Here is a 26,632-nt window from a genome sequence, read left to right as displayed (position 1 = left end):
TATAAGTTACTACCGTCTGCTCAATAGTTCAAAGACAACAGTAATTAAAAGTTATAAACTGTATTAAACAAAAATAAAAACAATTCAACGAAGCATGGGCAAGGCTTGGTTATCCAAAAATGTCACCTATAACCTATCTATAAATGAGTATAATACTGTTTATCTTCAGTGATATTTTCGATTTTTTCGAAGATAACATAAAATAATTAAAAATATATACCTATATATTTTTTGTATTATATTTTAACACAGCGCATTCGATGTAAGTATCTATCTATAAGTACTGCATAAAACATTTTCAGTTTATTTTGTTACCCCAAAAAATGAGTTCAATTATAAATTGAATTTCGAGCGAAATGAAAGACGACAATATTTTAACATCAGAAGAAATTATAGATTTATAGGACTTTACTTTTTAGTTTTTAGATAAAGAAAAATCGTATTTCATTTAAAATGTATAAAGTTATTTATATATTATACTCATTATTCACTAAATTTATTGTACAACATTTTAGCTATAACAAGTAAAAAATCTATAATATTATAACGTTATGTTCTAGGTATTATAGTAAATTATCACACAATTCGTTTAGAAAATCTGTTATTGTTGCTTATCAAATATGCGTTTCTGGTTAATATCGTGCCACCTGTTTTAATTTAACTTTTTTGTTATGCAGTGGCTATAATATATTATATTGTACCAGTATTTAATACTCTATAGTTTTATCCGTTAATGGACCATTTGATCAATATACAATAAATGAAAACTTTAGGATATGTCTAAAATATTTTTATCCATTTTTATCGTTAGGTGAAAAATATGATCGAAAAAGTAATAAATGCAATGAAAATACCAATCTGGATATATAATATGACATGTATGTGGTACATATTTTTTTATTGACTATAATCGGTGCAGTAAATACATTATATAATATATATGAAATAAAAAAATATATTTCACAGTATTTTTAACCGTCAATGTTCAAATATAAAATTAATTCTTTACTATTAAACATGTTTGGAATACATCATTTTGTTAGTTTTTTGTCTTCTTAAAAACAAAACAAAAAAAAATCCATATAATTCAGTAATTCTATTTCTATAGAAATAAAGAGTGTATTATAAGTACGAGGAATATTGTATAAACGGTTAAGTATTAAAAATATATTGTTGAATGTGTATTATACGTAATAATATGTTGAAGTATGAAAAATTAACTTAACACAAAACATGTTAGAAATAAAAATATAGCGATTAATATAAAAATGTTACTATATTACTTTATAGTATAGATAGATACAGTGTATAATATAAATTATAAGACGTATGTATGTATCACAACAGATAATGCCAATTTTAAGCTGTTTATGCGGTTGGACAAATTATTTCCGGAGTTTCCAGGGTTACGTGTTCATTATGGTTGTCGAGAAGTGTATTGAGAAGCATATACTTACTAATATACGGTACTGTTTGGGTCTCGTAATGGTTTATAACCCACGAAGCTACCTTATAGAACCCTGCAGCAGTTACCAGTAAATGCATAACGCATTATGGAGGTGTTAAACTACTACCTAGTAATGGGCAATAAACCCTAAAAGTCCCCAACACTCGGACCGGAATCTTGACTTTGTACTTGAATATGATGTAAGCTTTATTTTCTGTCAAATCATATCTTAGTGGGTTTTCGTGCGAACATTAAAATATGGACATAGTAGCCGTCACGTGCTACTCAAAATATTTTATACGTACCTACCTGAAAGCTTATAATTCTTAAAGCGTTTTATAAAATATTTATGCTTAGAATTAAAAGTATATGTAGATAGGAACCTATTATAATGCCTTAATGGTCTTCAACATGCTTCGAGATCTATCGGATTTTTAGCTTTGCTTTTATATAAAATCATAAACATATTTTTATAGCGTACGTGTGGTGTAGGTACATAACATCGATTGATAGAAAATTTGAACCGAATTGAACTCTATTAACACCTATCAGAGTGGTTTGTCCTAATTTCATTAATTTTATTTTTATTATTAAACATCGAATATCGATTGTTTTAGTGTTATTTATTGCTATAGTTTATATGAATTTCTATCTTTGTGTTTTCCTAATTAACTCCTACACAGCATCATTAACTTTTATAATAAACGTCGAAATCAGTCTGGTTGTTTTTTCCGATACACTTTAACCCAATTTCACCGTACACAATTCTTGATGCGTGATGTTTACTCGTGTTATTACTATTATAACTTAGCTATCTTTATTACGATTATTATTATCGATCGAGTGTATTATTATAATACAATGATGTGTTGTTTTTTATATCTGTTATAACAATGACCAATTAGGAATATTTTGTTTTTTGAAATTGCGCATGTGTCTCTCTTCTTGTGGCAATCAATCGTTCACAATAAAAAAAAAAAACAAATAACAATATTATTATGTGTATATCAAAGTAATTGGGCTCGCTGAATATTTTTAATTAATATATTTGCCCTTGGAGATCGTTATATTACGAAGACATACATCTTCAATACAAATAACCATTAAACTATTAATAAAAAAAAAAAAAAAAAAACAGTGAACGTTCGTTAATAATAATTGTATATCCTACAAATTAAAACATTTTTCGATATTCATAACATTAACTGTATTTTTTTGAATTTCGACCTGGGTGTGACGATGTAATAAACTTTAGTTATTATTATATGGATGTTTACTTTTGGAAGTTCACTGATGCCATTGTTTTTGGTATTAATATATAATATATATCTAAGAAAAAAAAATACCAATTAAGTAAAATATTTACTTACTCTACTTAGATAATATATACATGACATATTTAACTTACAAATCATAACGTTTTACACGAGAACACCACTCGAAAAATTAAATTTATATACATATACCTAATTAAATAATTACGTAATTGTAGATTAAGTGCAATCAAATATCAAATAATCTATTCCAATGCATAACAATATAATAACGTAGGTACTTGCAGTTTTAGTACGTCATAAATGTACCAAAATTATTTATATAGTTGATCAAGTTGATTCAATTCAAAATATGTTAAAACTGTGATATGATGACAATGTCTGAGGTATCTTGTTTTTACTAGAATACAAATCGAAATTAATTACACGATCTAACGATTTCTATAAAAATAAATCAATTATCAGAACTAGAGAAATACTTTTTAACACAAATATTAGCACTCTTTTATTGCACCACTGCAGGAAATGCTTATTGGAGACCATACTAATCAAAAAAGTACCTAGTTTTCCTTTTATCTAACACTATAGTTGTACAATTTTGTTTTGGTTTTGATTTTACCCCCGATATCAAAGCTATAGTATAAAAAAATTAATGAAATATCTGTCATTTAATACTTTAAAACTTTCGAAATTTGAAGTGTTTGTATTGCATTTTAACTTTTATTTTTGTTTGGCATGATGAAAAGTGTTGTAATGACAGTTGCATAATTCGTATTACAGCAAGTCACATCTATACTTTTAATTTAACCACAATAACATTATAATATACTAATTGGTACTACATTAATTCGGTATTGGATCAAATCCTGATGCCTGTGCTAAAAAATCGTCCGCAGCGTTATTAATTATTATTCACATTGCGCGTGATTGCAAAACGTTTCGCCCCGGAACGGAATTTAAACCTTAATACATACAAAATAAAATATTATGTTATAATACGCATATTTCACATGCGTGGAATATTATATTATATTGGGCGCAGACACCGCGCCATCTCATGTACAGGTGTGCATGAGTGATCGCCTATATCAAATGCGCGTTGAATACTTAACGCGTGCGACCACGATAATCGCATACGACGTATGATAATATTAATATTATGTAACATAAAAAAAAAGAAAAAAACGGCACACTGTTTTGCGAAGATTTTCATTTTTTCCCGGTTCGAGAATTTAATAATTTTCCACGAACTCTCCTCATGGGTTTTTAACGATTTTTGAACGGAGTTTTAATTCACAACACGTGCGCGCCGTGGCTGTAAAACGAGAAACGCACGCGTGATGTATAATATTATTACAATTAAAACCTAAATGAAAAACGGCGAAAGCACACGAGGGTGTATTATATATATATGTATAGCGGGTCGGTAATGGCGGTTCGGACAAGACGAACGTAGGTATATTCCGCGGGATAAAAACCGGAGAGGTGAAAAACGCGCATAGGTACGTATATAATTATATAACGTAATATGATCACGTGCGCCGTATAATCAAATTACGGCAAACATTTTCATTTGATTAGACTATTGTGTGTACTTTCAATTTCCCGAGGCCTGCCGTAGCCGGGCGCACACGGTGGTAATTATAAGTATCAGGGACCGCGATAATATATTTTGTACACAGTTCGCCCGGGCCAACGAAATATCGCAATAACATAATACAACACCGCCGCGTACACAGCATATACCTACAATAATACAAGATGATTTACCGACCGTGCTATCTCCTTTTTCTTCTTCAGTGCAGTTGTTCAAAATCGAATTTTCGAAATTGTTAATTTTTACTTCTTCAATATCATTTAATAGCGTGCCCGGCGAACCACCCTGTACAGTATATAGTGTTGTATAATAATAGCAGTAATACAATATGATATACGGTAAAATATTATGAAAAGGTCACGAGATTTTCACCGTTCCGCTACGACGCGTTTTATATATTATTACGTGTGCGTGCGGACAGCGTTTCAGCCGTATTCTTTGAACTAATCGTCCCTCGTGAGCACGTGCACTGTGATGCAGTAATACCTAATAACGTTGAAATACATGACGTGTGGTGTAATGCACGCAGTCGATCGTTCGGCGGACGACGATGTCCATTATTTTATGGTTGTTTTCTGTTTTTATTCATTATTTCAATACGATATTTTGACTTGCCTCCGCGAGTCATATTCGAACGATGATCATTCGTAATTTGAAATACTTACTAGTAGATATTGTTCGATAACAATATATATTTTATAGCTTGTCTTTTTTTTATATGTATATGTATATGCCGTTTACATCATCTTAACACGAGATACATCTTTAGTGGTAGTTTAATTTTAGAGAATATAAATTTATTGTTATGGGTATACATGTCTGAAGTTAAAGATACGTTTTTTATTGGTTCAGTTTAAAATATTCCGCAATCGACTTATAGACGTATGATTATGATATGTGTCTATATTTATCAATTCGATGACGAAACAAAACTTACAGTTTATATATCATCATCATCATTATATTGTATTATTTTTATTGTAAATAGTATGTGCTATACAATATTAATTATATGTTGTTAACGTAGACAAATCAAAAATCCTTGCGGAATGTTTTACATTTATGTTCAATTAACAAAACATCATACTATTATTGTTGCTGTTATTAACATATTATATAGATTGCGTATCATAATAGGTTTGTTAAATAATATATCAAACAATATTATTTCTTTTAAACAATACACCTATATAGGCCTATAGCTGTATAATTATTATATTTGTACATCATCAACGTACATACATAACTATTTAGCTTTTTATTGATTGAATACATATGTAAATACAAATATACCTATTATGAAAAATTAAATTAACGAAAAATATAACATTTGGAATTTACCCATTAGTGCGGTTAGGTTTTTTTTTTTTACATAATACGTAGGAAGGAATATAAATATTACATTATAGAAAACACATGAAATTAAATTTAAAAATATGTGATGTCAATTCACCCACAAAAATAAAAAAAAGTAATTTTTTTCAGTAACATATTATAATAAATTTTACCCGAATGCATTTGTAATTAAAAATAAAAGTTCACTTGTATGTATATTTTGATTACAATTTTGCGAATAAAAAACATACTATATTTTATTTAAAATGTATAAAAGCATAAATTAGTATATACTATTTACACATAATTAAATTACCAAGTAAAAAAAAACAATATAAATAGAACCTTATTTTAATAAGTACTTAACCGTCTACAATTTTCAATTTCAATAATACTTTCAAACATACCTACCTAAAAACAAAATCCTAAAAACGAACATCGAATCCAAATGTTTATTCTATTTTTGTGTTTTCGTAATGAGTTTCGAAAGACAAATAATTATAGTGAGCATTGAACTAATTTAGATTCGATCAATATTAAAGTGTCTACCGTCATTGTCTAATGTGTATTAGAAAATAAATATACTACAACATTTTAATTACTATCGGTTTTGTTTAGTTAACGTATTTAAACTGAACGTAATAATATAAAGGTCAGGTGCATTTATACGTACCACATTAATATTACTATTTAAAATAAAATAAAATACTTTTTATATCATTTTACAACTGTTGTCAAAACCGCCTACAATATTAGAATTATTTTTTTTTACACACACAATATAATATATTATCATTATTTTTACCATTATTGTACTTATACTTAAATTATACCTATACAGTGAAAAATGTACTAGAGATTTATAAAAACACGTGGTGAGTTTATCTTTTATAGTTGATATTTATTCCTGGATATATAGGGAGAGCTCGGGCGCAGACCTTTGTCATTTCAACCGTCAGTCCACCTATATCACCACAATTTGGGGATAAATGTATTTAGCCTCTATATACAGAGACATACAATGTACAAAGCATGGCGGTGGTCGGGATAATTCCCAGGGAATGAGGAAAAAAAGATAAGAAAGGTTTCAAACTCTTCATCGTTGCTCATAACTTTTCATTTATCTTTTGTGTGCGCTTGTACTTGGTAGTTTTTGAGCTTTTATCACATACCTATACCAACGTCGAAATATGTTTTTTTTTTTTATGTAACGTTGTTGTTCATTTGCATTGCAAAAGTTTTTGCACAATGACCTTCCGGTATCGGCCGATAGCCAATGGTGTTATATATAAATATCTAAATTGTATTTTATTTACATATATATATATTATGCATTTTATAACACCCGTAGATACTAGGAATCTCCCCAATAATTAATATTAAATAAATTAAAATAATATTACTTCGAAAATTCGTGTAAAATATATATATATATTATTATATTTTATCAAACTAATATACAGAAAAACACTGCATTATTTCACAGTAAATATTTAAGTTTATTATTATGTTAATTAAAATTTTAATTCCGACATGTACAGTAAAGTAAACACATATTATATAATAACATACAAAACACGAGAATATTGTTTTCACAAAAGCCGCAGCCTCCACTATATTTTATATCTAAATAATATTCATTATTAAATTTTTAATTTTAATGTTCAAGTGTTACACAAAAAACATAATATAGAAATTATTTTGTCATATTTTATCATACCATGCGTATTTTCCACCGTCAATTTATTGTTTTTATCGACTACAAATTTACTGTTTTCAAAATCAAAAATCTATCTATACTTTATTGTCGATTTATTATTTTTATTTTTTTTCTTTCCTTTACGACTGGTCTTTGTTTATGTAAACGATATAAAGTTTGAAAAAACTTAGAACGGATCGGTCTCAGGAGTAGTATACACAGTAATACTGGATGAATAAGTACAAGTGATCCATCAACATTTTTCAGAGGGTAAAAAAGTAGAAGCTCTACAAAATAAATAAGGGGCCATCAACCGGGTGGTTCCGAAGTCGTAAAAGAGGACATCACCGGCGCCATTTACTAAAGAAATAAGTGTTTCTTAATTTTATTTTAAATTCAATCTAATTGTTTTTTTTATAATTTTAAATGCTATTATTAAATGTAATCGAATAATTTGTGGGTCTGTTATACAAGTATAAATGCGTAGTTATAATTTGAATTATTATTATTACGTTTTAAAATTGCAATATAAAAGTAGTGTAAACAGTTTAACGTTTTATTTAAGTGTTCATGTAAATAATATAATACCTATCTAATTTACACATATTATTTATTATATTATTGTGATTACGCCATTATAAATGGAAATAGTCTAAAATAATATGATCAAATATAGATTTTAAAGAGATGATTTAGTTTGATTAGAATTATAAATTATTGTTAAGTACATATAATATTATATTCAATAGTTAAACAATATAATATAATTATAATTTTAATAATATTTGATAACATTATAAAACGATTTATATATTGTGCTAAATTGATTTCGATTTTTTTCACAAGACTTGTATATAATTACATGTTAGATATATACTGATAATGAGTATAGTTATATATTCATATAGGTAGGTAATTATAGACAATTATGTTTATTTACTATATCTTGTGAATAGGTAGATACACCGTTTAATATTTTTATCGTATTTTGACATTATCCAGCTATGAATTATGACTCGTTGTATTGCATAGGTACATCATTATTATATTATAGCCTAATTTATTTTTAAGGTCAAAAAATGTACGCAGATAGCACGCATAATTTCTGCTGCCATCATCATGCCATTATTTTATTTATTAGTTTCTTATTAATATCAATATTTTTTTTATAATAAATAATAAAAAACGATTCTATGTAATCATAATATTGGGTAGGTGTATATTGACGGCGTTGACCTTTTTTATGGTTTTTGTTTTTTTTAATTTTCGTTACTGATAAGTTTTAAAAAAAAAACAAATGCACGCGTATATAAAACACGAAATGAATGGCTTCGTCACTGCTTCAGGAAGATGATGTATTTTTTTTTTTTTGTTCAAATGATTTAAAAAAAATACACAAGACGTATATTATAAATTAATTTCAAAAATTGCAATCCGGTCGGTGACAACTGATAAACAATGTTACATTAAACTCGGTGCGCGAAGGGTTCGCTCTGCAGCCGCTGCAGGGGATGCGTACCATGTATATGACGTATATATACATACTATACGCTCGTGATACCGCGGTTGTCACGAATGCCACTTTGGGCTTATATCCAACTCGACGTTTCGCTAGCAAGAAGTATGTATTGCGCGGTCGAATTAATAATATTATAATAATAACTTTATGCCACCGTGGGATCGGCCATTAAGAAAGTCCATTGTGCGACCGCTAACGAAACAGCGAGCGTTGCTCATATTTGACATCGCGCGCGCGGGTCGCAGTGGTATCAGTACGGCGGCGGCAGCAGAGCTGTGACGGTGCGGTGGCGAAAAGGGTTTTTGTCGTCATTAAGTTGTCCGTCCGTCAAACGCGTTATTATAAAGTCCCGATGGCGTCGCCGGGCACAGCTTTACTAATTACTACAATCTGCAGCCGGAACTATGCGTAGCTGCGCTGCAGCGGTGTTCTTTGATTAAGATTAATTATTTTTAAATAACGCCGAGAGAGCCTGCAGTGTGGTGATGCTACTGCACCAGACATATCATTCTAACATACAGCCATAATAATTCTAGAGTGAATATCAATTTTCATGTATCATGTTTTCGTAGTTCATATTATAATATTATAATATTTATACGTTTGTGTCATATAATATTATTGTACGTACTCAAAATGATTGTTCGAAAATAATATAGTAAAATAGGGTAACTAAGTATACTATCAACCTAAAAAGTACTTAAAAAGTAAAAAATCAACGCTTTACCTCTATTTACACGTTATATACTGAAAATTGATTTTTCCGTTATGACTTATAAAGTGCTGTGATTTATACTAAATATTTAGTTATAGATTATGACGTAACAATAGTCATTCAATATATTTTATATTGTTGTAAATTTGCTTTTGAATAATAAATTAATAATTTTAATATGTTATTAAACATAGTTTGAAATAATAATTTTAGTACTATGTATTGCTTATTACATGCGGTTCAATAATACACTCATATTAATATAATATTTCGTTGAAATTATATAATATAGAGCATTACATAATAAATCAGCATATTACATTACCTGAAATATGATAATAAACATTGTTATAGTTTTATAAATATAAATTCGTGTGTATATATTGTTCGATTGAAAGTATATCATCCGAGTGGCCGTTTTTCCTTTCGAGAACATTTTTCCTCATTTCCCGGGAAAAACAATATACTGTTTCATACATAAGTTTGAAATCGATGTTCTGAATAAATATTATTAACGTGTAACGAATTTGTAGTTTTCATTTGAAAACCGTATTTAGTATTTACTAACTATATGCAATATTATTTTAACCAAACCGACTATACAAGGCATGTGTATACAGCATTGAATTACAATTAAATCAGTTAATGCATATTATGCATGTTATTATATGATAAGCAACTAAAAAGCGTTCACTATTGAAAAGCTTTAAATTTTAAATTGTCAAAATACTATTTTAGAAAAAACTTTTTGTGGCGTTGTACACCAATATTACAAAAATAAATATTTAGTAAGCGATATATAAGAACAAAAATAACTTCAGCGAAACTGCAAATAATAAACAGCTGTGGGCTAAAGTAATATGACGTGTATTATATAATAATATCAAATTTGCGTGGAAAATTTCGTTTTCAAAACTATTTTCCTTCCATTTTTTTTTAACAAATTGTGTATAATTTTTTCACATCATTATGAAACCCATACTGTTGTTTGTAAATGGGTCGACGCTATATATATTATATATACTATACTACATTGCATATTTACATATTAATTAAAATATAAACAATAATAATTGTTTATGTGTCTATCTTTATTGTATGGTCTATTAAAGTATACGCTAGTTCGATATATTTACAGAAAATAGGTATTATATATATATTATAGTTTATGTATAGTTCTGCAGTCAATTATTATAGCGAATCACCTGTGGTAGTTTCAAAACTTTGGTATCTATGGACTTATGAATGAGACGAATGACGATGAAACAAAATAAACAAGAATTTATGATTGGATAAAATATTTTTATCCTTCAGCCTCATAAAACTCATTAGTTACTACTAGTTAGACACTCAAATAATGATAGCTCGTTATGAATATGATTCTCGAACCGTACATTTGTAGATTATAATTATTTCCAATTCTATAATAATGTAAATTTCATTTCATTTAACGTCGCCGTCTAAAAAATGCATATTCCCATTAAAATTTATATATATTTTTTTAAATACCAATATAATTACGTGTCTAATAATATTAAAAAATAATATATTTTCCTTTTACAGTTTTAACTTTTTAAACGATGGATATCTAATTTTAATTTATTATACAATAAAATGATATGTATTTAAAATATTATTCTGTATAAGTACCTACCAAACCTAACTACCACGTATTTTAAATTTATTAAAACTTTAAAATGTTATATGTGCACGTTTTTTATTTTTTTTTTATTTTATTTTGTGCACGTGTTTAATATGATAGATATCATATTTTAGTACTCCAAGAAATATTTTTATTTTTCTATAATATATACTATTTTATTATCGATTACAGGTAGTCTACTTTTCAAGGTAATCCATAACAAATCGAACGTATATTTTTATGGATTTATCATTACACATACACAATACACATATAATAAATATGTACATCATATTTATAATAAAACACGTTTTTCTACATCGTAATAAAACCGTTGTCCATAAACTATAATAAGAGTCTAATATTGTACATTTGTACCCAGCCCGACGTGAACTCTAATAATATTATATAGGTAAGCTTTCTACGTGCGATACACGTGTTAGCTTTTGATTGAGCACACAATATGTGCCATTTAAAAATCTGCTAGACGTACGCCGTAGATAATTCATATTAATTAATCGAAAAGAGAATCGTCTAAATGACTAAATATATTCTATACGAAAGCATTGTTTTGTTTTTAATTTAACATCACCAAACAAACGATATTGAACCATATTTTATCCTATTGATCTATAAACGTACGCAACTACTCGTAATTCGTATGTATATAGTATTGTGTATACATTTGTATGAGGATTATAATGTCAATCGGTTCACTAATTATTAGTCATGGACAATATAAAATTTTGATACAACATACCTATCATATTATAGACTTAAGTTAATTAAGTAGCCCAATCGACCGGCATTCCGGTGTACAGGCAATATTTGTAATAAACATAAAATACCTGCTATTCGTATAATTTCCCTTGTGTAAATCGTACAATAAAAAAAAAACCTAAACGATTGAACGCATGTATGTATATATGAAAGGTGAAACTCCGATTGAATTGCAACGTAACCCATTACTTCCCCTTTTCATTCGTGATTTTTCGGTTCATTATTCTTTATTTTGTGCCTCTAAAACGATTTGAAAAATTCTGAGCGTTATTCAGTGCGACGGTTCATTTGTTTTATACATATAGTTGGTGTATGCTCGGTACGAAGAATTAGTTCATAAATAATTTTATTACTAAATAAAATAATAATAATAATAACTCTACACAATTATAAAAATATTTATTTATTTTTCATCAACTACAAGTTATTACATTATGTTTTTCATTGTACATATATTTTGTTCATCTATATTCTATAATGTATAATTACTAAAGATACCTACATAATGTTACATGAAATGTTATTTTTCATCATAAATTATAATAAAACTTTATATTTATTGTATATTTTATTATAAATACCTATAGTTTCAATTTCAAATGGCAAACTAAATACCTACAAAAATAGTGTAGATAGATACATAAGTTATATTATAAGTTATTATGAACTGAAATACACGAAATACAATAATAATAATTAATTGTACATTTATATTATTCGTTGGCCGTTGCTCGTAAGATTGTAAGAATATAAAACTTTACACGAACTTGTAGAAGCCTAATATGTAATAAACAATAACCGTTGTTCTTAAAGACTGACCATAAAGAATAAAATAAAAATCTATTGATAATGATAAGGATATTACAATATTGTTTTAGTCGTAATAATAATAAGCTTAAGGTATGTACTTTCTTTTATAATACTCCTCGTCCTATACTGAGCTGTAACATCTGATCTATACTAATCTCACAAGTAGGCTGCAATAGGCATTATTCGTTCCCTTCATCCCTTGAATATCGTTTGATATTCACATTGAATTTTGATTGGTCTGTTTGGACAGTAATAATATTATCTTCACTCACCAGATGTTTTATTCGTATTATACTTTATAGAATCCACTCTCATTTATATAAAACATTCTACTAATCCTAACTACCTATAAAACAAAATCAATAGAATAGAATTATCAAAGTTTAAGAATAAAAATCAAAAACATCGCTGTATTATATTTACGAATTTTGTAAATAAAACTTGATTAAACGTTTATATTTACTCGAGTATTTGAATTTAAAATTGTGTTCGTTTGAATCTCGCATTGAAATATTTAAGTTTAGAAAAACTTTCTAACTTGTATATGGTATATTGAACTTAAACAATATTTATGGTTTAAAAATACAGATTTATAATTAAATTATTATGTTATTTGTGTAAAAATAAAGTGAGTTACGACAACCGTCGTTCTTAACAAACTCTTGTGATGTATTATGATGTCAGAAATTTCGTTCACTCCCTTTCTATTGGTATTATGTTTTTTTCGCTGTCTGTTTGAATATACTCGACGATGTCATCGAATATAATATTATGATGCTTATAATAGGTCTTCTATCTATCTTATTTAGTATAAGAAGCATTTTGGTCCATTTCAAATCGGAAAAACTATAAATAGATTATTAAGTAACTCGTATATACATCGCCCTGCTCGAAAATACCCTAAGGACAATTTACAACAAACGCCCGAGTACGAACATTTATTTATATATAATAGTACCTAAAGCTTAGGTATAGCCAGGTAGATTTAAACCACTCTCAAAAACTTTTCTACGACAAATTTTCTATTAACAAATAACGTTGCGTTCAGGTGTATCTCGAACGAGACGGCGGGGATAGATCGGTTGACTGTAATATATATATAGTTTGATAAAGATCACCTTTTACGGTATTTAAAAATAAAGAAAGTAAAAAAAATCGTTGTCGCGAAATCAATAACGGACAGACAAAATATATTCGCCTTATTTTTATTTTTCCCGCATCGGGCGCGCGCAATATTTTGTGTGTGCGCGCTCTCCGCGGACCAAAACAGCCAGCCACACGACCATCGGTTGCCATGACGATAGCGTACAGTCTCTCTCTCTCATTTCTCCTCTTTTCTCTCTCACTTCCTCCCTTTCGCCCTCTAAATCTCTCACTCTTTTCACTGTCTCCTCTCTATTCGTCTCTCTCTCTCCTCTTTTTCTCTCCGTCCTACTTCTCTCTCACAGCTTCCGCGGTGGTCCCGTATGGTCCTGCCCTTCGCTGCTGATCCACACACGCTGCAGTGCACATGTCCCAGCCCGTTCCTGCACGTATACATACACACATATATATATCCATCGGAGTTACTATCGGCGAATAAGCTTATAATTTATGAGAAACTCGTACGCTTTATATGTATAAGAGGTTGGCGGCGACGGCAGTGTATATATTGTGTACGCAGTACGCACACACATTCGTGTCTATTATATATATATATAGGACCATAAAGGATCGCGCCGTATGAGTTTCGGATATTCGGAAACTCATAATCCTCTCGACGAGCTGAAAACCCGTGTATGTATACAATAACTCACGCGTATAATATACCGCCGCCTAAGTCTTATTCTGCAGGCTACTACAGTATATATTGCACATCATGACGAGGCGTCTTTACTCGTCTCTGTTCGCTGACTTACATAATTATACGATATTAATATGCTTATCCCACCGCAGTGATTATTATATTATAATATATATATCGCTCATGTGCTCGATAATAATATTGTTTATCGTGAAATAATAATAATATAATAATGTTCGTTTATATTTTGACAAGTATTTGACCCGGAATACGGTGGTTACGGCTGTCAATTTCATATATTATAGCCATTAGACATTCACACGTATATATATATATGTGGGTACACATGTATATGTGCTTGCGCCATTATCCTTCGTCACTTTCTAACCACACTATAGTATATAATATAGTAAATATTATACGCCACCGTCCTTCCCCGGGGAAAATAATCGTCTATCCCGTAAGGATTTCACCGCGCGTCCCCCCCGTCATCTCGTCATTACTTATATAACTATTATATATCTATGCAGCTCCAATTATAGCACCTCGAGAAATTTTGATCGGGGTGTATATATATATATGCTTCTATAGTATATATTTATCATATGGAGTGTTTATAATTTAGTGAAGTGCATATGTGAGTCGTATGACAATTGACAGGTACCTGGGACTGAGATGAACATGAGCCTGTATTATTTGAAAGATAACATGAGATATTTGACAGATATCGTTGACCTAAGATATATTGTATTCCTGCACTTTCGACTACGGTATCGGTATTATATTAAATAAATATACTACCTATGTATTCGTAGAAATATTTCCAACGAAGGATTCGAAAATAAAAGATAAAATAGAATTGCGTGTTAAAATGACCTAAGAAGTTTATACTTTTTCATAAATAAAACGGCTTGGTTCAATTGCTTATATATTTTTTACTTTATACCCGTGATGTAATTATTATAGTATACCTTCTATTTGGGGGTACCTGTAGTATTTTTAAAGGTAGAGTATTATAAATTGTTAAAACATGTTTTACAGAATAAATTTTCTTTTCGGTATAATTTTAATATTTTACAACGCCAAAAAAGTTATATTATTCTATAATATTGACATTTTAAATTGATGACATTTCTTTGGAGGTTATCCCTTCGAAAAACCTTTTGTTTCTAAAAAAATACTGACGTTGGCGTTTTCTGGTGAATGGGTCTTTTTCTAGAAGGTTTCACAATTCATGTAAACGAAATGAAATTAAGTTATCCCTAAAATATGATAAAAATGTTGTTTATTTTCAAAAGTTCAGAATACCTACGTCTTATACAGTATATACTTCCACGAGTACCTACCTATATTGTTTAAGCTATTATAATTTATTATACTGGATTTCCTGTAATGTACTTTTCGAACGATGGGAAGCATGGAAATTCAAAACTCAAAAGTGAAAATTCGTATACAGTATGATACAATCCATATGTATACTATACAATAATTTCTAGTCTTTTGGCTTACCTAACTTATATATTTATGTATACGAGTTGTTGAGTAGTAATAACAATACATTTGAAAGATTATTATTTAAACTACAAATGATAGCTTTTCAATTCTATTTATTCTTTTCTTATTCCCATTCATAACTTATTTTAACTCAGTGGTTTTCAACGACCGGTATGTCATGATATATGCTCATAATTTCTTGAAATATTTATAAAAGCAATAACAATTTTACTACCATTATCCACGTCGTATCTGTGCGAATAAGGATTCTCAGCAGTCATAACAATAAAAAGTAAAAAAAAAAAGAGAGAACGACTTCAATCCGTAGAAGAACTGAAAGTAAACTTGTCGACAGTTCGTCCTCGAATTTAACACTTGTGCACCACACATCAAGCACATATATCTCATTGATTGGTGTATTTTTATTTTATTGTACAACAATAATATAAATAAATATATTTCTGCTAACATATCTATTTATCATTTGTACTAATTTATTTCACTATAATTAACTCTCTAATAGAATAATAAACTGTAAATATATTCTACATAATATTATATTATATATAAAATATGCTTCATATATTATATGGATTGGTGTGCTGCAAAAATTGTGTAGAAAATGAAGTGTGCCGCATTGTTAAAAAGATTGAAAATCTCTGGCTTAATTCACGTGAAAATATAATATTGTTTATGTTAAAGGCTAAATCATTGCAATCTGCTATATCCGCTCTATTTTACTAATAATGTGTTTACGACGACTATGTTATCAGATTGTCTCGTCGAGTAGCCGTTGACAATTTTTGTAGAAGCGCTATGTCGGTATTCGATCGTCACTGTGGTCGTTGCGGTCTGTCACTGCATTCAGTTATCGAATATCAAATAGTAACTTATTACCCAATGTATTATTATATTTAATATTCTTTGACGTTTCGATAAATAGAAAATTCACCTAAATTGACAAGTTCAAAACCTCAGTAATATTTTGTCATTTTTGTCAATCGCACATCAGTAATTATAGATTTGTAATAATTTGTAGTTAGGTAGGTATTTGCCTACTGATAATTTGATATTTTATGAGACTATTTGAAAAATAATCTGTTCCAGAGTTCCACACGACTAACATGATTTACATACCGTAGACGTTTATGTAAAAGAATAACAGGATATGACGTATACCTACGATAATATCCTGATGAGAATTTGAAAAATTCTCAAGGCAAAACATACGTCTAATTTTTGCGACTTTTTGCTGAAAATCGTATCGTGTCATTTCGCACTACATTATTCGAGCAATCGTGCGACTGAAATATAATATTATTGTGTTAAGTGTTGTAAAAAATATTGAAATGGTGGTTTTTTTATCTCCTTGTAATCCTATTGTGTTTGCCAAACCAACTCATCTTGTACATATAATATATTAACACAAAAGCCACTATTATAATATAATATATAATATAGACGCCGCTCACAAACATCCGCTTTAGACTTATCCAACACGCTATAATGCGTTATTATGTTTAGGACCTTTGTGCGGCGATGTCTCGGCCGTTCGTATAATTAATTCTCCGTCGACACATCCGCTGCATTCACCCCCTTACACTTTTCCCCAAAAATGGTAGATTTATAGGTAGGTAGGTCGGCTGGTTGATAGGTAGGTAGGTAGTGGTGACGGCAGTGGCTTTACACAACCACACAGTAAACAACACACACAGGAACGCTCACCACAACCAAAAACACATCCGCGATATGTGCATAATGTATGTGTAGAGAAATAATCATTAACTGTTGGTGAAGAAAAAAATAATACATCATTCTATTATAATAGTAATATTACGTATGAAAAAATTAACTGTGTGGCTGTAAAAAAATCCAACAATAATAATATTAACTTCCAAAATCGATTTTACCCTGAAAATTTAAGTAACCCGTCGGTTTGTATTGGTAATATCATCGCTATTATTATGTATACATAATAATATAATATAATATTTAAACGAAATACGAGTGCATTATAATTATTGAAACCGTAGTAATTTAAAAACTCACCGTTATAATCAAAAATATTACAGCAATATTAGCTATTATTAGAATATCGCAAATTGACATTTTTATTTTTCACAGTTTTTTTGTCCAATATAAATGTGCAAAAAATGTTCTATGCCGTTTAAATATACATTATCCAACATGAGTAATTTCCTCAGCAGAACCTACATTTTATAACGATTTTTTGTGTTTTTTTTTTTTTTTGATAATGTTTAAAAGATATATCAAAAAAGAAATCTAAAACACGTTATCGAGAAGAAAAAATATTTTGTGACTCGCGTATGATTGACAGTTTAGTAGTCTGATTTTTACTTTTTTTATTGGACAATTAATCTTGTAAATTCCTTCTAAAAATATTAAAAACCATTTAAATGAACAAAAACAGCAACACACTAGTATACTATCTAATATAAAAAAAGACACAGAAAAAATTATTTTCTTTGCATGGAAATTATTTAAACATGGACTTTAGGCATTAAGCAGCGTATATCAGTTTAGTTTAATGAATATATTTTGTGTCTTTGTTGTTTAAAACTATACGCTTGCTAAAAAGTTTATGTCTATACCAGAAAGTTTATAGTATTAAATCTACACAATATGTTATTCGTAAATGCCTTTAGAATACTTAGGATTTGATAATAAAAATAGACCCAAATTATTATATAGGTAAGTACCTATTATTTTAATATATTTAATGTTTTAAAAATAACATAGTTCATATTATATTATTATTTATGTTATTAATATAAAATCAAATGCGATTTAAATAAAATGTATTGTCACCACTCTGCACCACTCACCAATAATAAAACACGTTCTGCATAAAAGTGTATCGTAAAAATAAAGTAGGTATACAGGTTTAGATACATCGGAAATATCATATATATTTAAATTGCATTTATAGTATATAATTTGATAGAGTTTTAATGAATATAATGACTGATCATATTTTTATTTTTGAAATATCAAACATCATAAAAAAACAAAATGAACGATTATTTGCTCTATTTATTTTGTGTATGGAGTATGAAAGTAAATACATATTATTATAAATAGGAACATACGCGAGTTGTAAATATAATAAAAAATAATTTGAATTTTATTATGATTATGCCAATTATGGAGATGATAGAATTAAAAATTCACGGTCGCCGACCCACCCCTGCATTCTTTTTCTTTAAACTTTGTTTTCGTAGGTATATAACATTAATGTTAACTATATTATGTTATACTATATGTTTATCTATTAATTATTATACAATATACATAGCAGTATAGCCGACGTACTACCTCGCTGGCTCTGCACTGGTAATTGGCAGTGGAGGAACTTCTCAGATCAAGGAGACTATTAAAACTATATATATATTTACATTATACACAGTATCGAAAGGTTATTCAGCTAATAGCTTGACTGGAATTATACATACATATGTAATATATTAATATATGTATATGTATATATAATAGTTTTCAATTTCTCTACAACTATATTTATTGATTTCCATAACAGTCAAGTAATTACGCTCAGCGAAGAAGCGTATAGCAAAAATTCAATCACGAAATTTTTGTCATTGATTTCTTCGTATACACCAACCCTAAGTTACTAGGTGTAAATCCGCTTCTAGTAATTATTATAGTTCCTAATTTAACATAAGAACACCATGAGGAGTACTAAAAGAAAACCAATTTTATCATAGGTGCAACTAAGGGCCATTAACTAAGTGCTATAGCTCGGCGTTAGGGGAGTTTTAACATCCTTCCAAATGTGAAATTTAATTAGATTTTCAAATTGTATTCTTCCACCTGTCCACATAAACACAGACATCATTGTTTAGTACTTTGTAATGTTTTTATTTTAATACGGAAAATGGTTTCTTAAATAATAATGCTTTTGTTTTCTAGTTTTCTACTTGTATTTTGAATTAGAATAAGTATATAACTATTAATTACCGCATATTATTATGATATCATAAATTTGTATAATCTCCAATTATGCTAATTATATGAAAATACAAATGTTTGTAATATTATATTTTGATTAACTATACGTATAAATTATTTAATGCAATCTTAAAATCTCCTGCAATGTATATAAGATAATATGTAAAATAAGGGACAGCATAATATATATTCTAGATCTCATACATATATATTAATCTAAACATAAGTATTAAGTATATGATTAAGACATTTAAAAATTTAAACGAATAATAATTAATAATCATAAATATTAGGTATAATATGTAGGTACGCTGTAAGATACCTACTTCACGCGTAATATCGTTTACAAAACGATACATTTCACAATACCTTATAATTAATGATGTATATTGAAAGTATTCCTATCGAAATTCTAATCAATACATGTGTTTTCTCGCGTTCTTTTGTATAGATACGCCGTATATAATAATATAATACGTAGGTGCACAATGTTGTACAAAGGCATCTCTGCCTCGTACTTTGTGAATCGTTATGTGTTCTCTCGTATTTTCCGAATACACCACTGTTATTCTCCTTGGCTATCGGACCCGAAACATGACCGTGGGGCGATACAGACGTGTGCGTGGGTGTGTAATACGCTCGCGGCGTATTCGTTTTGTTTGCCATCTCTCTGCAGGGCCGTGTGTACGCGATCTGCAGGCGCACGCGTGATCACATCCATCAACCCTGTTTCGCGTACATTTTTTTATCCAGTTTTTGTGCGCTTACAGTATAACGCGGTTACCCTTTTTGTACCGTATATATACATGTATATAATGTATAGGTTTATTTATTTATTTTGTTTTTTTTTTTTTTTTTTTTTTAATAATAATAAAAACACCCTCAACCTCCCCGGATAGTGGAAGAACGATAGTGCGACGGACGGGAGGGTGACTCGCGAAAGAGTAATGGATGATGCGGCTGTGGTTGTTGTTTGCTTTTTGAACGAGCGACGGCAGCGGTTGAGTTTATCTATAAACCGGCAACAATAATAAATCGCGGCGACCGCGGTTGCGTCCCTCGTCGTAAATTAGAGACAGTGGCGGGCGACCACCCCCCCTCCCGAGCTTTAACGGTGGCACGGTCGTGTCCAAAGTTTGATAACGTTTTGATAACACAATTATTCGAATACGCGCCTCGCGTATAGTATACAACAAGGAAATCGATATCTATGCATATACAATATGTATATATAAATATTAGGATCTGATGCTGCTTGCCAACTATATATAATACAGTGTGATTCACAAAGCATGCTCACCCCATTTTTTCTTCTTCGTTAATGCACTTATTCAAAACCTTTTATTTAAATACAATACTCAGACAATAATATTTTAAAAATATTGAAGCAAACTTTTGTTTTTCAATTGACAACCAACCGCTTCTGCTGTCAATTATATATTATTATTCTGAAAATCGAAACGACGTATATCAAAATTGAAATTCGAATAAGCAATAGTTTTGAGTTATTTAACTTTGAGTTTTAACTGCAGTTTTAAGGATGTTAGTTCCACGATAATAGGTTTCGATTATATGGGGGCTTTGGTAATAGGACATTTTAGTATTTTTTTATTAATCTAACAATAATATTTATAATTCATAAAAAATAATGTTCCAAATAGGTATACCTAATAAATATTAGTTCCAACATTACGCACCTTTTATATTTTTGTGAAACCATTTTCAAAGACTTTAATCCTTAATATAAATATTTAAAATATTATAATAACTTAAAAACTACTCGCAGTTTTAATTTTGTATTAGGAGCCTACTCTACTATAGAATTTTCAAAAAACGACCCACTGAATAATTTACTGTAGAAAAATAAGAGACAACGGTTCTTATACATAAGTTTGTGTCGCCTCGGTTAAGTAGTACAAAAAACCTCAAGAATTCCATTACATAGACTCAAGGCGTATTATAGTTAAAAATTCCAAAAACAAGAATATATTCAAATTCATTATTACACGGAAGAATGGGGGTAAGCATCATATGCTCGGTAAATCTGTATATACTGCATATATTATATAATATAAGTTTATGTGAATTTGTGCGAACGTGTGTACAACAGTATACATATTATATTATAGAAATATAGAAATAGAGAATATAAAGATGACGCGCGCGGCTAATGGTACGACGTCGATAGCGTGGTATGTACGCACTATACATCTATAGAACATATTATATGTATTATGACGTACGCGTATTTTCGATATTGAATTTTTGAAGCTGTAATACATTATACGTACGTACATATATTATTATATATCGTGCGACCGGCTCGTGTAATAAATTATGTCATATATATTGTACAACGACTATATGGCCTATATATATAGGTGTAGGCGGTGGCGAATATTCGCGGTAGGCCGATCGGATTAATATGATATTATACGTACTATATCTGATAACTACTCATTAGCTATTATCTAATATAAGACGAGCGGGCTGAAGCTGCAACTGTCGGTGACCCGGTTGATAAAATTTCAAGCAGGGAAATGATTGTGAGAAAGATATAAGGGATAAAAGTTGAAGCAACTCTCTCTCAGAATCGTAAAACCTCATAATATTATATACCTACTATATTCAAAAGATGTAAAAGATATAATATAGTATACTGCAAAAGGTGTAATAACTTTTTAGGTTTAGATTTAAATTAAGTTTACCTTGTGAATTATTCCTACCTAATCAATATTGATTATTATTAGTTGCATATCACAAAATTGTATTTATTAGTATAAATATACTCTTATAGACTTATCAAAACAAATTAAGAAGAATTAAAAAAAAAAATAGTTCAAAAAACTACGCCGTATATATATACATATTATTATATGTCATAGGTTTATGTAAAATATTCATAATATATTAATTTATTGATTATATTTTTTAATGTTTTTGCTTTTCCTGACCTTCTGTAGAAATAATAAGGACGTTAACATAAAATAAATCATGTTTTTGTTATTCTAATAATTTTAAAATTGTTCGTATAGTTCGAATGCGAGTCTCATAACACAATTTTCTAAAATAACAAGTTTTTCATTTATTTTTTTTGTTTCATGTAAGTATTCATATTGACTTAAATAACTTAAAAAGGAGAAGCTTCCTATACAAAACAAACAATATTTTAATTTTGAACTCGGACCTAAATTCACATAAATTGTTGTAATACATAGGTATATATCTAACCGTTGAAGGCTTTAGGAAAATCACGATCCGTATATAGATACATAGATAAAATAAATGGTAAAAAACTCTCGTTCCCGACGTCGTACTAGTATAAATATAAATTGTGCTCCTGGATGCTAAGATCCTAAATTCAATATAAATTTAATACAAATATACCCTCGCCGCAGTGAAAAGTAAAAGTAAGCAATACTCCTCTATTGTATTATATAAGTAATATAAAACTTTTTACAGTTTTAATAGTTTTTCATAAATCATTATAATTATACATTTATATATCACGTCTTTATGATATACCTACATAATATATTAATATGTAGATATTCAGGAAGTTTACACTATATTTCGACGAATTGTCTTGTACCAGTTGTACCTATTTCACGTAAACAACTTATTTTTAATCGTTCATGTGAATATAAATACGTAATTTATGTTTAATAATAAATACGGATCAACGTTGCGTATTGCGTTTGCCAGCTTTAGAACTAGTGAAACTATAATAATTTAAGATGACGCGTTGATTATTTTTTATATATATAATATAATAGGTATATAATATTCTATATTTTTATTTCAATAAAACATTTATCAAATCTTCATCTCTCATATTTAACATTACCATAATAACTAATATTCTATAATTGCCTTAGTAGTTATAGTTATAGTACGGTAGGTACCTAAAATGTAGTAAAAGTAAAATTATTGTTATGATTATGTTGAAAAAAAATGCAACCGTCACCGTTATATTGTATTATACAATAAATATTGCGTTGTACGGTCACACTGTAAGAGAAATCGATAGTTGTAACCGGGCGCGCCGCTCGTCCGGATGGTTACTGGCTTAGTGGCACAGATAACCTTATCGTTCCGATCTGTACGGTCCTCAAACACGTGTTAAAAGTTTTAAATTTTTTTGTTATTCTTGTGATTTATAAGTCAAATATTATATTAAATTTTAAAAACAGTTCTATCAGTAAAGCGGTCAGTTATAATGTGTTGATTTGGAAAGCATGAAATTGAATCATTTCCAAAAAGTCTTCATTGGATGGTAAGTCGTTTATATTGATATTATTTAGGTAAATTCTGTATAATATAACATAATATTACCGTAGATTATAATCATATATGATATATCATATAATATTGCATTTTTATAATATATAAAATAAGATACTTTTCGATCATATTTCTGAAATTCTGAATAGAACGATTGTTATCAATTTTATTGTAATGTGTAGGTATGGGATTCAGTGATAACATAATATTGTCAATAGACCGTGATATCTACACCAAAAATTATGATTTTTTCTTTTATTTAATAATTTATATTTTATAATTAATTAATTCAATTTATTATAATATGCATGTATCACTTATTAATTAAATATATTTAAAATAATTAATTTATCTGTCAAATTTGTAAAAGCTACAACTCTTGATTTATTCTGTATACCTACATATTTAAAATGAATTATTTAATCTATCTATTTATGTACCTATTTATAAATTAATTAAAATAATAATATAAAGTAGGTTTATTTGACTTTTAAACAGATAATACATCTAATAAAATTAATGAAAAAGTTATTTGCTAATTATGCTTAAAATTTATTTTGTACCGAATGGTTTTATGGTAATTAAATAAAATTGGTGTTGGTACTTGTTAAATTTTATTAAGAGGACGTCTTACCCAAATGAGTTATTGTCTCCATCTTATAAGTGTGTAACATAGTCAATTTACACTCAGTAGATCACATTAAGTTCCGTTAATTTAAAAATTAAAGTCAATTAACTTTTTTAAATTTAATGGTAAGAATATTATCTGTGTTTGTACGTTGGTTTTATGATAGTTCAATGTTTTAGCAAGTTGTACGTTTATAATATAGTGTGAATTCAAAATACTCACTCACACTTAAAAGCTAATACATAAACTCAGATAATGGTCTTACCACCAAGTTTCATAATAGATCGATTCATTCTAATTTTTAGACTAATGGAGCTAAACGTAACCTGCTGAGTGTAAATCTCTTGTAAGATGGAGACAAGACATGCGGGTGTAGCGTCCTCTTAGTATAGAAAATATATATCATTATGGTGTTAACTCAAATTTAAACTTACATAATATTATATTGTAAGTAATTTTATTAAACAATATTGAAACATTATTTCTTAAAAAATTATAATTTTATTTTTTAGGTCAATTGTTATTACCGGTGGTCTTTATTCGTTTGTTCTATCAAAGCGATATGTCGATTCCAAGCGTTATGATAGTATGAAAGCTAGAGAACGCATGCGATTATCAAATATAGGAGAATACGATCAAAGTTCAAGGAAATTCTAATTTTATTTTTGCAAAAAAATATATAATCATGGCTGGAACTGTACAAATACCACAGAACCTCACTAATTTGCAACAAGTCGAATTAGACATGATGGCTGATATGTATGGCCGTATGACTGAAACATGTAGAAAGAAATGCGTTAAGCCGGAACATAAGGCAGGCGAACTGAATAAAGGAGAAAGTGTATGTTTGGATCGATGCATTGTCAAATATTTTCAAATGCACGAGAATGTCGGCAAAAATTTAAGACTTGATTTTAATGCTGCCAAATAAGAAAAAATGTATTTAAAATTATTGTTGATTGTAAATGAGATTGAATAGTTGAGCTAGATGAAAATTTTTATTTTATATTGTACTAAACTTATCAACAGTAAATAATATAGTCTTAGATATTTACTAGTCTTCAAATTATCTAAGAGTTATAATAAAGGGATACACTTTACAATATGTATTGTTATTTATTTTATGATAAAACAATTATTATCTAATTAAATTGTTTTAAAATTATTATTCCTACTATTTTGATTGCTTTAAGTATTTAACAATGAGGAATGTTGTTGGTAAATGTGTTTTATGTATAAATGAATGTCTTAAAATGTATTCTTCTGTTTGTTTCTATTAAAATTACAATTCACAAATTGTATTGTAACGAACTTCCGCATACAATTGTGTCTGTGGATTTAGAAGGCTCACTAATGACTAGGTTAAAATTATATGTATACTGGTTAAATCAAATATTCATTGTTATGATTAATAATGGTATGTTGACAAAATTCACATTGACATATGCATTATTCAAGTTATGATATGATAACAAGTAAAGTAAATGCATATTACTATCTTTAGTTTAAACTACTGGTGTTTCAATGTCATTTACAAATAACGAATAAATAAATACTTAACAATGCTTTGGAGAACAAATGCTTAGTCTTTGGTGTTTTGAGGATAATATAAGTATGTAGTATTATAATATATGTATT

The 26,632-nt window shown here is 28.6% G+C and overlaps 3 protein-coding genes across 6 annotated transcripts in view; all 3 read left to right on the top strand.

Annotated features, from left to right (window-relative positions):
• The window catches only part of LOC114130012 (low-density lipoprotein receptor-like), a 76,448-nt gene that overhangs the window by 25,553 nt on the left and 24,263 nt on the right, over nucleotides 1-26,632 (top strand). The gene's annotated exons all lie outside the window — the stretch shown is intronic.
• On the top strand, nucleotides 24,173-25,651 carry LOC114130016 (uncharacterized). The gene is made up of 2 exons (XM_027994899.2): nucleotides 24,173-24,358; nucleotides 25,507-25,651. The coding sequence occupies exons 1-2, from the start codon at nucleotides 24,321-24,323 to the stop codon at nucleotides 25,649-25,651; spliced, it is 183 nt and encodes a 60-aa protein (XP_027850700.1). The 5' UTR covers nucleotides 24,173-24,320.
• On the top strand, nucleotides 25,680-26,099 carry LOC114130015 (mitochondrial import inner membrane translocase subunit Tim10). Its single transcript, XM_050202686.1, has one exon. The coding sequence runs from the start codon at nucleotides 25,680-25,682 to the stop codon at nucleotides 25,923-25,925; it is 246 nt and encodes an 81-aa protein (XP_050058643.1). The 3' UTR covers nucleotides 25,926-26,099.

Source organism: Aphis gossypii, chromosome 1 (assembly GCF_020184175.1).
Source record: "Aphis gossypii isolate Hap1 chromosome 1, ASM2018417v2, whole genome shotgun sequence".
Taxonomy (NCBI): domain Eukaryota; kingdom Metazoa; phylum Arthropoda; class Insecta; order Hemiptera; family Aphididae; genus Aphis; species Aphis gossypii.
The sequence above is the reverse complement of the archived record's forward strand: the minus strand, read 5'-3'. Positions and strand labels throughout refer to the sequence as shown.